This window comes from Rissa tridactyla, chromosome 8, assembly GCF_028500815.1.
Source record: "Rissa tridactyla isolate bRisTri1 chromosome 8, bRisTri1.patW.cur.20221130, whole genome shotgun sequence".
Classification (NCBI taxonomy): Eukaryota; Metazoa; Chordata; class Aves; order Charadriiformes; family Laridae; genus Rissa; species Rissa tridactyla.
Window position 1 is genome coordinate 3,960,569 of NC_071473.1, and position 15,215 is coordinate 3,975,783.

At 41.7% G+C, this 15,215-nt stretch overlaps 1 protein-coding gene across 2 annotated transcripts in view; it reads left to right on the plus strand.

Moving 5' to 3' along the window:
• The window catches only part of SDK1 (sidekick cell adhesion molecule 1), a 411,809-nt gene that overhangs the window by 255,327 nt on the left and 141,267 nt on the right, over positions 1-15,215 (plus strand). For both annotated transcript variants that reach the window (XM_054210555.1, XM_054210556.1), the window contains exons 8-13: positions 4,496-4,579; positions 9,338-9,532; positions 10,744-10,860; positions 11,118-11,285; positions 13,348-13,450; positions 14,583-14,759. In XM_054210555.1, coding sequence (XP_054066530.1) covers positions 4,496-4,579; positions 9,338-9,532; positions 10,744-10,860; positions 11,118-11,285; positions 13,348-13,450; positions 14,583-14,759 — 844 coding nt within the window. The remainder of the gene's footprint in view (positions 1-4,495; positions 4,580-9,337; positions 9,533-10,743; positions 10,861-11,117; positions 11,286-13,347; positions 13,451-14,582; positions 14,760-15,215) is intronic.

Genomic DNA, 15,215 nt, shown 5'->3' on the forward strand with positions numbered 1-15,215 from the left:
TGTCTGGGGTTCCGGACATTGTACTTACAAGGGGCTATCAAGTTTGGAGTTTCCCTTTCTTTTCAGGATATTCACCAAATAAATTAGTTTACGGTAATGCTAGAGAAAGGCTTCCGTGTTTAAGGCTCGATTTTCCTCTTAAATATGCAGGCCTGAATTTCTGAGTGATGCAGGAATTTCAGCTTTGGAGAAGCCCCTGGGGCTTTCTCTGTTCTTTCTGACTTTCATGTATGTATCTAGGATTAGGTCACACATCTCCAATGCAGCTTGAAGGGTATGTAATGGATGCTGACTGCTATCTTTTGAATGTTAAAATCAGTGACCATGTAAGTCTGCATGGGGGAAGTTAGAACAGTATCAAATTTTGCAGGCTCCCGAGGGCTTTGAAGAGAGGCTATCTTTTCAATGATGTCTGTAGTGCAAAAAACCCCCGAAACCCTCAACAACTATTAAAAGCATACATTTATATTCAAATATTCTTTCCCCTTTGCTTGTTCTTGACCTTTTAGTTAAGATCAGTCAAACACCAATACAATATCTGAACAAGACAGTATCTCTTTCTTTCAGTCTAATATGGATGCGACCTCCCTCGTTGCCTAGCACGCTGCACTGCCAGCAGCGTGAACTCCGTGTACTGGGCCCTTTCTTATTCTAACCATTGTGATTCTTTAATTTCCCCAAAATTTAAATGTTTGACCTGATACCAACTGGTACTGTCATTCCTAGAAAATGCTATGTCTGGGGGCTGGTGCCTGGCATGTTACATAGTTTGGAAGACATTGTAATTTTGCCACACGTATTAAATTTCAACACACGATTGTTGCCTACAACAATAAATGTTCAAATTCATACTGTGTGGTTCAAACTAAGCTTCATAAATATGCAGTGGAGTCATATGTACGGACAGCCAGAATGCCCCCTCAGAATGCCATCTGACCCCTATAAATATTGCTGCATTTTTATGGCCTCTCTGGGGTAGTTCTTCACCGGGTGGTGTGTAGCACCCAAATTCAGATACCCTGAATTTTTCACTTGCAATTTGTGCTGGGGCTGCAGACCCTCAGGCACACACCCGACGTGCAGATGATACACCTGACTCATCTGGAAAGCGGGGAGCCTAGTTTCCAGAAGTCTAGCACCTGTAACTAGAGCCGTTTCTTCCGCAGCCTGGGTTGTGTTGAAGCCATAGACACTCACTGCAAAGGACCTTTTGAGCATCCGTGTTGCTGGCGTAAGACGCGTGCACGTGGAAAAGCAGCACAGCTTGGATGGAAATCGCTGTTTTATTTCCCTCAAAGCCCTAGGAGTATACCTACACCAATAGTGCTGGGATTCTCTCATATCTTAAATCAACAAGACTTAATTTTCCGTGTATATTAGACTTGGGATGCCACAGCAGTGTTGTCCACGTGGTATTCTAGATCTTTCAAAATTCCCTTATGAATTAGCCTTTTCTTCCCACCCAGGCTTGTCTCTATGTCCAGGCAGCAGAAGCAGGTAGTTTACAATCAGTAAATTGTAGACACGCTTCTGAAAGGTTTTCTATACCTGTGCTTATCAGACAAGAATAAGATCTGACCCCTCTATGGGCAGTTCTTGCCTCAGCCTCTTGACCCCTCTATATCAATTGTGGCATTTGGCAGGACTTCCAGCTCCTGGAACAGCTGTGAGAGTTGAGTTCAGCAGGCTGTAGTATAAGGGAAAAGGTGGGTCTGGGCTTGATGAAGACTGGAAATCGTATCTGTTGGCACACCTACACCCTGAAAGTCCTCTGGGAGTTGCCTCTGGCCTTTAGATTGCATCTTTCTGCTGCTCCTGCTCTTTTTCTGTCTTGTCGGCTTCCATTTCTCCCTGCTTCTTTCAAAAAAAGCTGATGCGAATCTTCATTTTATACCATCACATCCCGCTTGCTAAGTGACAGTTGTCACTGGCTTCAGGTTCCTTGTCAGGTAATTCATTGCCTGATACCTGCTCACCTAAGCATCTCTTAATGTAATAAGTTTCTTTGAGGCTGGCATAACAGCCTGTACGGGGTTTAAAGGAAGGAGCACCATTTGTAGGATGGGATTTTGGGAGGGGCACCAGGAAAGCAGGCTGTATAAATACGCCACGTATAAGTGCAGCAACCACGTGCAACAGCAGCACGTGAGCAGTGGTCGTGGAATCACTAGTGTCTTTGAGGGCACGTTAAGTGCTTTGCAGCTGGACTGCAGGCCCAAGTTGAAGATAAATCTGCAAATTTGTCACTGGTGTGTGAGTATGTTGCTGACCTAGGAGAAAGTTTGCGAGCCGGTAGCTGAAGGTTGCCAAGTTTAGAAATTGGCCCGTTAAGGTCAGAGTGCCTTATAAAGGGGAGGGAGGGGGGAAGATGGGCAGTCAGGAACTCCCTAAAAGTAGGAAAATACACTTGAACCTCACTGACCGTAGAGACGTCGGCAGAAGAAGCCCAAAGTTAGAAGTGAATGTCTGGATGTGGGGGGATGTGTCTGGATGCTGCCTTGACCCTGGGCCGCTTTGGCCACCTTTCCCCTTTGCCTTGCCTCACGATCAAATTAAATTGCCATAGAATAAAAGATTCAAATTTTATTTTGAGAGATGGGTGGATGGACGGACGCTGGCCTGTGTCCCCCCAGACCGATACAGAGATAAGTTAGGACATTAGGCTAAAAGTTTGGAATTTCAAAAGATAACATTCCGAAAAGTGGAGCGCGAGGAAAATGTCAGCCGAGGCTTGGAGTGTGGCGTGAGAAGGAAGAGTGTGCTCGGAGTTAAAACGCGGACTTAGATGAATTGCAGAGGACTCAGCAACTTAGTTGATCAAACGTGTCAAACACTGTGCCATCAGTGAATTTCAATTAAACATTCAGCTTTTCAATTTGTTGTTTAGATTAACGCATGAGATCATATGCAATAAATCACAACTTATTATGCATGTTTATTAATAGCTTTATATTTAGGCAGTGAGGATCAATAATGTTAACACATGTGTATTATTAGAATATAATAAATCAGGTAGCTTGTTTTATTGGTTTTGCTGGGTGAATGAGTATTCCAGGCTATTTTGCAACCTCACCTCCTCCTCTGCACAGGATTTTGAAGACTAATATTGATTGACTTTATTTGGAATGAATACAGAATTGTAATATCCATTGGTGCTCAAATGAGACCCTAGCTCTGTACGCTCAAGCAAGTATTTTATTATAGTTAGTGGGTAGGAGTGCTGGGAAAAGGGGGGGTTTGCATCCTAACCCAGCGCTTACTGATGGGCACCCACTGGCGTGCCGTGTCGGCCCTGCGACATGATAGCGACGCTTGCTAGACGACAGGCGGTAGCAGGAGAAATATGATTTTGGAGGATAAAATTATGTGATTTTGGTTTTATTCATGAAAATATTAACGCGCTATCAATAATACAAACTGCACGTCTGGTGTTCAGACGGGTTTGGGGGAGAGATTTGAGAGAAGGTCAGCTCTGATGACCTTGGATCTTACTGTAGCTTACTACATTGTTTTCAAACACGCTTGATTTCCTTAAAATGAAAACACAAGTAACTTGTTCTCACAAGCTACTTACATTGTCTTTTCTGTATTTTCTAAAACTTAGCGGAGTTTGTCTATGCTACAATAGAACTCTAGTTATAATCAAATAAAATGCTTCTAAAAACAGTACTCGGATGATAATTGCATTGAACAGACTATGACAGTTTTTAGTTACCGTGATAATTACTGCAACCTTTAATGCCTGTGGGACTTTGACATGATGCTCTTCAATTTTATGCTGCATAGAAGAAAGAGTTACATGACGGCATACTCTACAATTTCTGGAATCTTGTCTTTGTTTAATTAAACATCTAATATCTTTTCTTTAGTCCTAATGATAAAGTGTGGATTTTTATGATTATTACTATAGCTTCAATTAAAGCATTAAATCTGTTTGCTTTCCAGAAATAAAACAGTGGACAAGAATTTTTTTTAATTATGCCGCACTTATCCTCTGGTGTCGGCGCTCTGACGTGCTGTGGCACTTTATCCGACATGCTTCGCGCCTTCGCGAGGTGGAATTTAGTTTAGATACTGAAACAAACTATCCTATAAAATGCTACGTTGTAAATATAAACCTTTATAAACCTCTTGGGAGGGCCCTTCTGAACGAAGAATTAAAATGTTCCATGATTCAGACCTATAAAATGAAAAGTAGCCCCGGCTCTGAGTATTAATTTGCAGTGCAAACCCCTAAATCTTGCATCATATTGACTTGACTCTGGAATTCATGCTCAGCATAGCAAAAAATTTTTGGCTTTTCAATGATGCTTTTACTACAAAAAAAAAAGCACCTCCATATAGAGGCAAACTTGGACAAACTAGTCTGTAACTCACTGTATTAAATACAACACGTGTGGAGACTTTATATGATGAATATCTTCACATCAAGACCTATTTTCTGTTTTGCCCTGGCTTTGTTCATTTATTTTTCTTTCTTTTCCCCGTTCTAAAGAACCGCCATATTTTACGGCTGAGCCCGAGAGCGTGATTTTGGCTGAAGTGGAGAAAGATGTGGACATCCTGTGCCAGGCGATGGGTGAGTGGCAGACGCGTTCCCACTTGGATGAATGATATCTGCACATTCTCTGCTGGAGAAAGCATCTTACAGCAACTTCGAATGTTTTGAGGCCTCTATATTATTGCTAATTATTACAGATCCCAGGTACAAGGGAGAGAAGGTGGCCTTTGCCCTTGGGAAATTGGGTGGTCCTTGTACCCAGGGTTTAGGTTTAGACATGAGTAACGCCGGCAGGTTCGGGTTTGGCTGTGGGGCAGGGCAACTCCTGCTCCTCTCCCCCGTGTAGCCTGCCTTTGCTTCGTCGTTGTCGCTGTGTAACAGACGTTAGTGTCGCGAGCCAGAAAATTAGCTGAAGTGCAAGTATGGTTATGGAACCCATCATTTGCAATGCAAACAGTCAATATTTTCAACAATTCGAATGTTCTTTTTTCTAAAAATTACGGAACTTTTATACTGAATAGAAACGTCAGTAACTCTGATATTTAAGCGTAGTTAAGAATTCTGCAGGAGGACTATAATTGGCAGGTATTTTAATAATATAAAAGGCTTCAAATGTCTAGAATTCCACCTAAACCAAAATGGTTTTTAAGATTTAGTTCCAGAGAAAGAGAAGCAGCACCTGTTTAAGCACTCTAGTAAGACAGGACTTGCCACAAGAGCGGGTTTGTCCGTGTCACTGAATCGCTACAAGACTTTGGCAAGCGACTGAACTTTTTTGTCGTCTCGTTTTCCCTGATGCTGAGTTTAACAGGCAATACACGTAAAAGTACACAACCTTGGTTAAAAAAACACCCAAACCCAACTAACAGCTTGTTTGGGTCGGTTCCTTCTCCAGATCAGAGCCGATAAATATGTTCTTTATCGCGTGATTATATTATTTCCACTATAGTTTAAGCATTCTTTTCTGCTCTGTGTAGGAAAGAGTCAATACTGCCTTTCTAGAAGGAAGCTTTGCAAATATGTTAGTGCGCATGTGTTTCAGAACTAGGCAACTACTTGATGAACCTCTGGACTAGCTCACTGTCACTGAAAAAGCCTATCTGCTGTCTCCAATGTTTTCCATTTATTACAAAAAAAAAAAAAACAAACAAAAAAATAAACCAAAACAAAAAAAACCCCCACCAACCCCAAACCTAGAGGAATCAGGGAGAAGATGTTGGCTTGTATCTCTTGCTTCTACCCTAACCTCTCCTTTGAGCAGTTCAGCTCCCACGGGGGCTAATAGGGCACTCTTAGCCATTTTCAGTAGATGAGGTCTAATTGGAGCTATGGGAACCCTTACTAGACAAAATTATTTATGTCTACTGAACTCTTCCAGTACTGGTCTGACTTGCTGATGCGTGTGGTGCAGGAGCACGGTCACCTTTCTTCACGTGGATTGTTTTTGAGTATCTGTAACGCAGACTCATACGGGGCAGGTACTAGTATTAAACACAGAGTTTTGATCCAGTATTACACAAGTCTGGCAAATGTTTCTGTCTCCCTGCTCCGAGCGAGGACCTGGAATAAAGCGCATGGGGAACCGTGAAGCTGCCCGGTACCTTTGCTACAAGCAGGAAGACAGATTGTATTTCCCCCAGCCCCATAAAGTTCTCTGCACAAAGCCATTTTGCCAAGTCTTGGTGCGCTTTGAATGTGTGAGAGACAGATTAATTTCACAGTATAAGCAGAGATTAACTGTAAATAAAATTGGAACTTGCACAGCCCGGCTTTATACTTCCCCGTAATGGAGTTTCAGTGTATCAGACTGCGCAGCAACCGTGCTCTGCTGTAGAGCTTTCCGTAGTTGCCGATGCTGCCTGCATTTTCAATGGCTTTCCTTTAAATGCTTTTTCTTGTTTGCTTATAGAAAGTTTAGAGCTGCAGGCAGCGGTGGTGGTATCTGGGGAGTGCAGTTAATTGGACTTTAGTTCTACCTGTTTAGACAAGTAGGTGGAAAGATGCTTTTGGGATTCCCCAGTAGCCCACTGGGATCTAGAGAAGGCTGTAAAAAAAAAAAAAAAACAACCAAAAAAAAAAAAAAAACTAAAACCAAAAAAGACACAGTGTGTTTTTAGAGTCTTTTATCCAGGTTCTTAAGTAAGTTAAATTTGGCAGAGAGTCAAGCATCTGTTGCACAGACGGGGGAACTGAGCCTCGGATTGCATAAATTATTTGCCCAAGGTCACAGAGAAAGTGGCAAAGCCAGAACCAGAGTCTCAGTTTCCTGAGTTTCCTCGGTTTTCCTTCTCCTCCATAAGACTAGATTAATTTGTCTGTGAAAAATGAATAGCGCCGCATACATGCTGAGAAATAAGCTTTTTTTTAATTTATTATTACTAGTCTTTTAGGCCGCTCTGTAATCTCTCAAACAGTAAGGTGGGGCTGATACTGCTGGGAAAGGTATAGTCCAAAAGGTCTTTAAAAGTGGTTTCCTCCGTTCATAATTTTTTCATCAGAAGCGTTTAGAGAGGCAAAGGAGCAAAATTCCTTTTGGGGGTGTGGGGAGAGGAAAGGCTGTGGGGTAGGAGAGGGGGAGACGAAAGGAAGCTGGTTTTAACCATTTTTATAGGCAAAGAGGCAGCAAAATGATAAAAGAAAATGTGTACAACTTGGAAGACAAATCTCTCTGGGAAGATCACTAAAGCCCAAATGAATGCTGCTGACAGGCATCAGAGTGCTTAGATAAGATCCTATTATTCAGACTCATAACTTTGAGTAGAGGAAGATATCCGTAACCGAAATGCAGAAAAATAGAGATGGTAATACTCAGTTTGTCAGCTGAGTTGGTGAGAGGAAGGTGTATCTCTCCGTGATTATAGGATTAGAAGGTTTGCTAATACTGTTAGTAGAATGGGATTTATGGAATGACACCAGTGCTAAAGGTTTGAGTGTGCTGAATGCAGGATTTCATTATTTCCTAGGTGCCTATCAAGTCTAATGTGTGGGAAAATGGAGTTGCTATTATTTAAACTTGAAATCATTTCCAGGCTTCTCAGCATCAGGAGAACTATTCCATTTTGCATCATCTGTTTCTTCATTACTCAGTGATAATTTGTATTTGCCCAGGAGGATTTTCAAGAGATGAATAACACTCTCACCGAGAATTCTGAACATTGAAATTTACGCTAATTCTGTATATGGGCTGTTGTATGAAATTTAAATTATGCCTATTGCAAGCTGCTACACTACGTCTATTCTCTATCAGACAATGCACTCTACATAGTGGATTTCTCCCTGAGATGATTACCTTCTAGATTACGAGTACATTGTATTTTATCAGCAGAACAAAAGCATCACAGGTGATTGTAGTAAATGATACATGTTTATAAAAGTAACAGCGGCAATTGAATGTTGTTTTTCAAGTGTTCCATGCATTGTTTATATATTCTTGCCGGGAGTTAATATAGCTTTTGTCTGTATAAAGAGAATAAGTACACTGAGGCAAGATATGAATGGAAGTATAATACAATAGTATTTAACTTTGGGACTTTTAAAATCATAATAATGATAATATAGATCTTCCTGTAGCGCTTTAACTCTGAGAACCTTAAGTCATTCCCGACGTTGCGGTGAAATTCATTATCTGCAGATGCTGAATTCGTTAGTGACCTCCCTTAGTGCTTCTGTGATTCCCCGCTTTCCTCCAGTTGGGCAAATTCCACTCACCCAGGATTTTAAGTCCATAGTTCCTCACCTTATTACAAGGGAATGTGAAAATTTTAAGCGATATGTGTTCAAATTAGCTACCGATTATGAAAACGCTGTCTTTGGGGCTGAGGTAACTTCAATCAGCTTGACACCCTCGTGATCCTGTGATTATCTAATCGCATCATAAAATACCTGCTTCACTTCAGACCCCTGCACAGGGCCCTCAGCGTTTGGTCAGTTGGGGATTGCTGGGGTGTATGGATAAAACATTGTCCGATGCGAGGGGTGGGACGGAACAGCTGCGTACGGCTGTTCTAGGCCCCTGACATCGCCCAGAGAAAAGAGAATCCTACGCTGTTTGTATGTACTAAATTTACAGCCCCTTCATCCCAGCTGGCTGGGATACGACTGCAGCAGCAATACGTGTGAAATAACCGTGTCAGGGTTTGTAGAACACGCACATGAAAGAAAACAGGAATAAACGGGACTGCAAGTTATATCTAGGGGAGGATTTTTGTTTCTCCTAATGTCTGCATTTTTCAAATAACAGGTGAAGCTTGAGAATGAATAAAAATAATAATAATTTAAAGCTATCCCATTGTTGGCAACGTGTTGTTTGTACATCAGCTCAAACTAAGCTGCCAAATTAGGACTCGAATACAGCCATGTAAGCACTTCATTTTTTTAATGTGTAATTTGCCATTTCCTTTTTATTTTGACATCTTAGCTGCAGTAGCAGAGAAGAATCTCATTTGGGATGGAACGGTCTTATAGACGTGCTGCATTGCCACACTGCTGCTGGTTAAGTAGCATGATTCCGGCTTTCAACATGAAATTGCTGTAAATCTTATTTTGTAGTAGCATGAAATATGATTGGGTGAAGAAAGTAATTTCATAACATGTTTTCTCAGCATTCCCCCTTTCACTGTTTGCTGGTTTTATTCCCACATGCTCTGCAGTGTATTATTACCATTGATAATGTAAGATGCAGCCTCCATTTATCAAAAGCAGCTTGTAAAAATATAAATAATTGGCGTAGAAGGATGGGAAACCAGGGATATGACCATAACAGTGCTGGGTATTTTCAATACTTAAGACGTGTTTTGCAAAGACTAATAGTGAAATTATTTTTTTTTTTCTTTATAGGTGTTCCCATTCCCACCCTGGTCTGGTACAAGGACTCCGTTCCCCTCAGCAAGCTGGAAAACCCTCGCTACAAAGTACTGCTGAGCGGTGGGCTGCAGATCCGTGGGCTGCGTCCCGAGGACGCTGGAATCTTCCAGTGTTTTGCAAGTAATAAAGCCGGGGAGATACAGACGTACACCTACCTGGATGTGACGAGTGAGTAAGGAGCCGGGGTACGGGATCGATGGGTCGTCCCGTCATTTCTGTAGGTGACCCTACATCCATCGGATTTCTCCACCGCCCTGTGCTTGTTCAGTTCGACTCACAGAACCCCGATTTTCATGGAGTGTAGCTGCCCCGGCTGTAGGGTACCCCAGAAATGCCCTCTGTGGCCCGAACACAACCTGCTGAAGCCGGTAGGAAAGCTTTCCATGACGTTAGGGACTGGAGATGAACTCTCCTATTTCACGCTACAAAAGGGAGAGCTTAGTGAAAAGAAAAAAAAAAAAAGGAAAGGCTAATTGCGAAATAATTTTGTCTTTCCTTTACACTTAAATAACTTAGTTCTACTCTAATCTAATTCTGTTCTGAATTTGAGCTACTGCTTCATGATTGTGCATTTTATGTGCCTTTTGTCTACAACTATATTTAGCAGGGGAAAGAATGAAAGTTCGAGTTAAATGTATTTTTTGGGGCCAAAAAGTCTGATTAAATGGTTTTGTTAATGAAGTACACTCTTCTCTATGGAAGAATTACAAATCCTAGTAGTCTCTTTTAAAAGCAATTATTAACAGGCATTTCTGTAATAGTATAACTCGTCTTCAGGAAGCAGATTTTTAGCTCGAGAGCAGCTTACACATGCTGACCATAATTCCTACTGGCCTCAGAAAATAGATCAGCCCCAGTTCAAGATATATCTAGAAAAATGCAGAAAAAAACATAGTAAAATGCAACTCGGGGAAAATAAGAGAGAAAGAAACTTGGGAAATGTCTTGGATGAGACTCAGGTTCTAAATTCTTTTGGCTGACATTTAAGTTTCAAAGTTAATGCCTTTCTCAAGTTGCTTTTCATCGAAAAGAACTCTGTTATGAAGATGAAAGAAAATAATTTTGTTTATCTAGATTTCTCGACTTCCCCCCAAACACTCATTGTGAGCTTTATCTTCCTTTTTTTGTAAGCTGTCTTACCTGTACATGTACAAGCACTGATAGATTTTTATTTTCCATGTAGGTAATAAACTGGATTAGACAATTCCTAGGAGACGAATAATGAAAGGTTACAGTCACTGCTGAAAGGTTTTCATGTATTATTGTCGTGTCCTTCTCCATGATCAGCTCTATAAAAGTGGATGTAAAGTAGTCCGTGATGGTAGGTGAAGGAGAGCTGATAGCTGATGCATTGAGTTTTTTAAATTTTTTGATTCTAGACGTTAAACCAGCATTTATCCAGCCTCCAGAGGACACCACCGTCACGGAGGGGATGACCGCGGTGCTAACCTGTGCAGTGTCAGGGGCTCCAAAACCCGCCATCTCATGGAAGAAAGGTACCCGGTTACTAAGTTGCCGTGGAAAAGCATTTCCACCTTTTCTTGTCTGTTCCTATTACTGAGATTCTGCCGATCCATTTGGTGCGTATTTCTTCATTTCTCGGGTTCCGCGAGCAGGGGGTTTGTTGTGGGGCTGTTGTGAGCCGGTGGCCTGGACAGGCTGTGGTAGTCTTTTGGAAGAAGCAGAATTGCTGTGCTTAATCCGAGCAGCCTACGCGACACTGATCACGCTGCTTTTCTCTTCTGTGTTTCAGGAAACCGGATCTTAGCCAGTGGCTCGGTTCAGATTCCTCGATTCATTCTTCTCGAATCTGGAGGGCTCCAGATAACACCCGTTTTCCTTCAGGATGCCGGCAATTATACTTGCTGTGCAGTCAACTCTGAAGGAGCTCTGAATGCTTTTGTGATGCTGACAGTGTGGAGTAAGGATAATGCTTTGTTTAAATTCTAACTTTAATCAAGTATTAATCAGTTTTTGTTGTATGCTCAGGAAGTTTTCATAATTGTGCTTTGCTAGTTAATAGAGATACTTGTATGATTTAATAGGAATAATGCATCTATTTTAGGAAACCTCTCACAAATACCCTTTTTGTTTGGGTAATTATGCATGTAAACTTTGGTATTTTGTGAAAGGAAGTGTATTTAAATAGAGCTTAAATAGAGCTAGATTTTTCTCAGGTTTTGCCTCGGCAAATCTCGCATTGCAGATGAGACCTTTTAACTTTTGTAGATTTGGGTTTTTGCAGTTGGTTCCTGCCTCCGGGAGCCCGCGGGCAGCACAGACCAGCCCAGGCCGTTGCCAAGCTGTGGCCACACTTACAATGGATCTGATTTTCCTCGTACCTTTGTATTTCTTTGTGGCCCCGGGCACTGTTGGAAGCCAAGCTAAAGTACAGCAGACTTCAGCTGGTCTCTCACGCTACAGATCGGCACGGCACAGGGCAACCCATGAAATGATTTTGTCCTTCGCCGTTTGCCCTTGATCTCTATATTTTTATTTCTTCTGCTGGGGGAAAAGAGTTTGATCCAACAGTTTCACCTGTGTTACTCCTAAGTGAGTTAAATTTAAGCGTAATGTGGTTTTTTGCTATTAAAGGTAGGAAATAATGATCCCTGAGCTGGGACTGAAAATAATTAAAACCGGGGAAGATGATGATGTTGGGGGCCTCTCTTCTTTCCTCTACTTGAAGCACTGATTATGCTGCTGACGTGTGGTGCATATTTGACATTTGTTAATCCCAAAACTGTGCGAGTTAAATCAGCAGCTTTTTTCCTTTTGAACTTGGGAATACCTGAAAACAATACCGGTAGTAAACGTAAAGTACTTGTGTCATGTTGCCATCGTATTTCTATCTTACCGACAATATAGATTTGGTAAACATGGCAGGGTGTTGGAAACTGAATGATACCCAGGTGTATGGATCAAGTAAAGGAGATCCTTCCTATTAATTCTCAAAGGCGTGGTTCTTATACGGGTTAAAGATAGTTTCTGTTCATCGTACTGCATTCAAGGGGGGAAAGAAAAGTGAGTATAACCTAATGTTTGTGTATCAGCAGCACCATTATCAAGCTAGAAGGCATACATACGTACACCAGGAATAATGCTAAAAATTCCATGCTATTAGAGTTAGCTTTTGATTTTGCTGATGATTCCTCTTGTGCATGTATGAGATATCTCCGTAGATGCTGATTATCTCTGTAGGGATTTGGGACTGATTAACATTATCCACATATCTTCTATACTCATTCTTGTTGTCTACCTGCTTCAGCTGATGCTATCTGCTGCTGCTACTCTGTGTTAAGCATAATAGAGATCTTTCACACCAGATCTGGTTGCTGTAGTTACAGCAATTATTGTGTCCTGGGTCTCCAGGAGGTGCTTGAATAAAGACGTTTTGAAACATTTCAGTAAACAGCATATCTTTCTTATACAGAAAATTCAGACTACCAGAAGCTCCTCCTCCTGTAACCTCTTTCCTAGACTTGACAAGATTGTAGGGCACCATTTAAGTTCTCCACTTTCTGGATGTTTTTCTAGTGTATTCTTCCTGTGCACTGATTTTCTATGTTTTTGTTTTCGTTTCCTCCGCTCCAAAGAGCGTGAATTGTTTCCTGACTCAATGTATGTTTGGATTCATTCATAATGCATTACAAACATACTTGCTGCCTTACGACTTCGGGGAGTTGCCGTAGATGCTTCCCACAAGCCAAGTGAGAGTTAGAACAGCTTTAACACTCCTCCTACCCAGATCACTGCCGACTCGACTCGTGCCCTCTGCTGCTTTTGCTTCTCTGCACCCCGCAGTGTGTCACCTCGTCTTGACACAATGACATTAGAGGGAGGGGAACCTTCACAGCAAAGACTTGAAGAGGAGTGGCCTGCTTGCTTTGAATGACAAATGTTCAGTTGCCTGCTCTCTCTGAGTGAATACCCAAGTCAAAGTGCTGTAATTTCACCTGAACTATGGCTTGTGTTCCTTTCAGATCGCACCTTCATTGTCCACCCTCCTGAGGACAGCACTGTGATCAAAGGAACCACAGCCACTCTGCGATGTGAAGCAACTCATGATCCTAGAATTTCAATCAGGTTGGTGGTGTCAGTTCTCGTTTGTGTGGTTAATCTGAGCTTAATTTTATAAGCTTTATGAATAGCATTAGGTGAAAAGTTTCAGGACCCCAGATTTTAACACCAGACCCCTGATTACTGCCTTATAAGGTTGTACACTGTATCATTAATCATATAAATCCCATCTTCCATTTCAGCCTTATGTATTATTTACAATGAGCTATGTTCCACTTCATGACTTCAATATAGCCTTCCATGATTTTACTGTCAAGGTTAATACACTATCAATAAAACCAACTTGTCAGAAGCCGATAGTTAATGAGAGTAAAAGCCAAAGAGAAGGAATAGGATTTCAGAAGTGTTTATGTTGGGGTGCTTGAAAGCAACACAAGAGATGCCCATGTTCTTGGAAACAACCCAATAGCTAGGGGCTATATTCTGCTTTAACTGTGTAAAGGAAAACAGAATTTGTCTGAACTATTAAAATTTGTACTAGAGCATTTAGAGGAAGCTCACCATTTTAAAATAAATTTACCACGAAAATTCATGTAGCCTGAAAGCAACGCAAATGAAAGAAAACACAAGGAGTAGCTTGAAGGCTGCTAGAAGGGTGAACTGCAGGAAGAACTTTGGAAAGAGAAATACAGGCATAGAAGTTTCATGTAGAGATACCTAACTGTAAGACCGTGGGCTATACAGTCTCTGACGTGTTGGTATGTGTGCGTTTTAATGGAAGAGCTCTAGTAATCCTTGTCGCAGCACTTTAAGGTGTTGGTGATTATGGCAGCCTGAGGTTATTACAGGTTAGCAGAGACGGGCCAACACCTCAGCGGCTCACTTCAGAGTATGATGTTCTGGTTTAAAATGCTGATGGAACTGCACTTCAGAATGTGGACATGAGTACATCGCTTTTTCCGTGTAAATTATATAGTATTGTTTATAAAATATATAGTAACTTGGACGCAATTACATGTCTCATTCTGATCGCTGATCTGAAACCAAAGTTTGTAAAAGGCACTGTTCCTGAAAGTAACCACAGGGGGCTGGGGTTTGTAATGTGTGATTACAGAAGGAGGTATCTTACAGCACAGTTCAAATAAATCTCTTGTGAAGTTCTCCTGAGTAATATTAACTGAATCATTGTCATACTCAGGTATGTTTGGAAGAAGGACAGCGTTGTGATAAATCCATCCAGCAGTTCCAGGATCACCGTAGAGAAAGACGGGACCCTCCTCATCAGCCAGACATGGTCAGGTGACATTGGCGACTACACCTGCGAGGTCATTTCCTTTGGAGGAAACGACTCCAGAATGGCTCGACTAGAAGTGATGTGAGTGTTCCATCTTAAACATATACAATGCTTGGTTTCAGATGCCCTTGGGCATTTTCCATGCATCTCATTTCAGGAGATCTGGGGAGTCTGTAAGTTTAATTTTTGGTGTGTTTTTTTGGTAGGGGAAATTAGGCTTGGTTCATTCTTAATTAAATTGCCTTGAAATGCCCTCCCTTTTGCATGCTGCCACACTGCTTGGACTTCCAAGTAACTGGAGCCTTGGAAGTTACTTCCAAGTAACTGCATCTCTCTGAATCTCCACGTGTACGTGTCCGTCTAGTTGGATGGTTGAGCTCAAGGAATAACGATTAAGAGGTTATAGTCCACCTGAAGCCAGAAGCAAGTGGACTGCCGCAGGGGAGTCTAGGTAGACATGTCCTGCTCAGCATTGCTATCAGCGGTCTGGAGGAGGTGTTGGAGTGCACGCTCATCAGGTTCATAGGTGACGCAAAA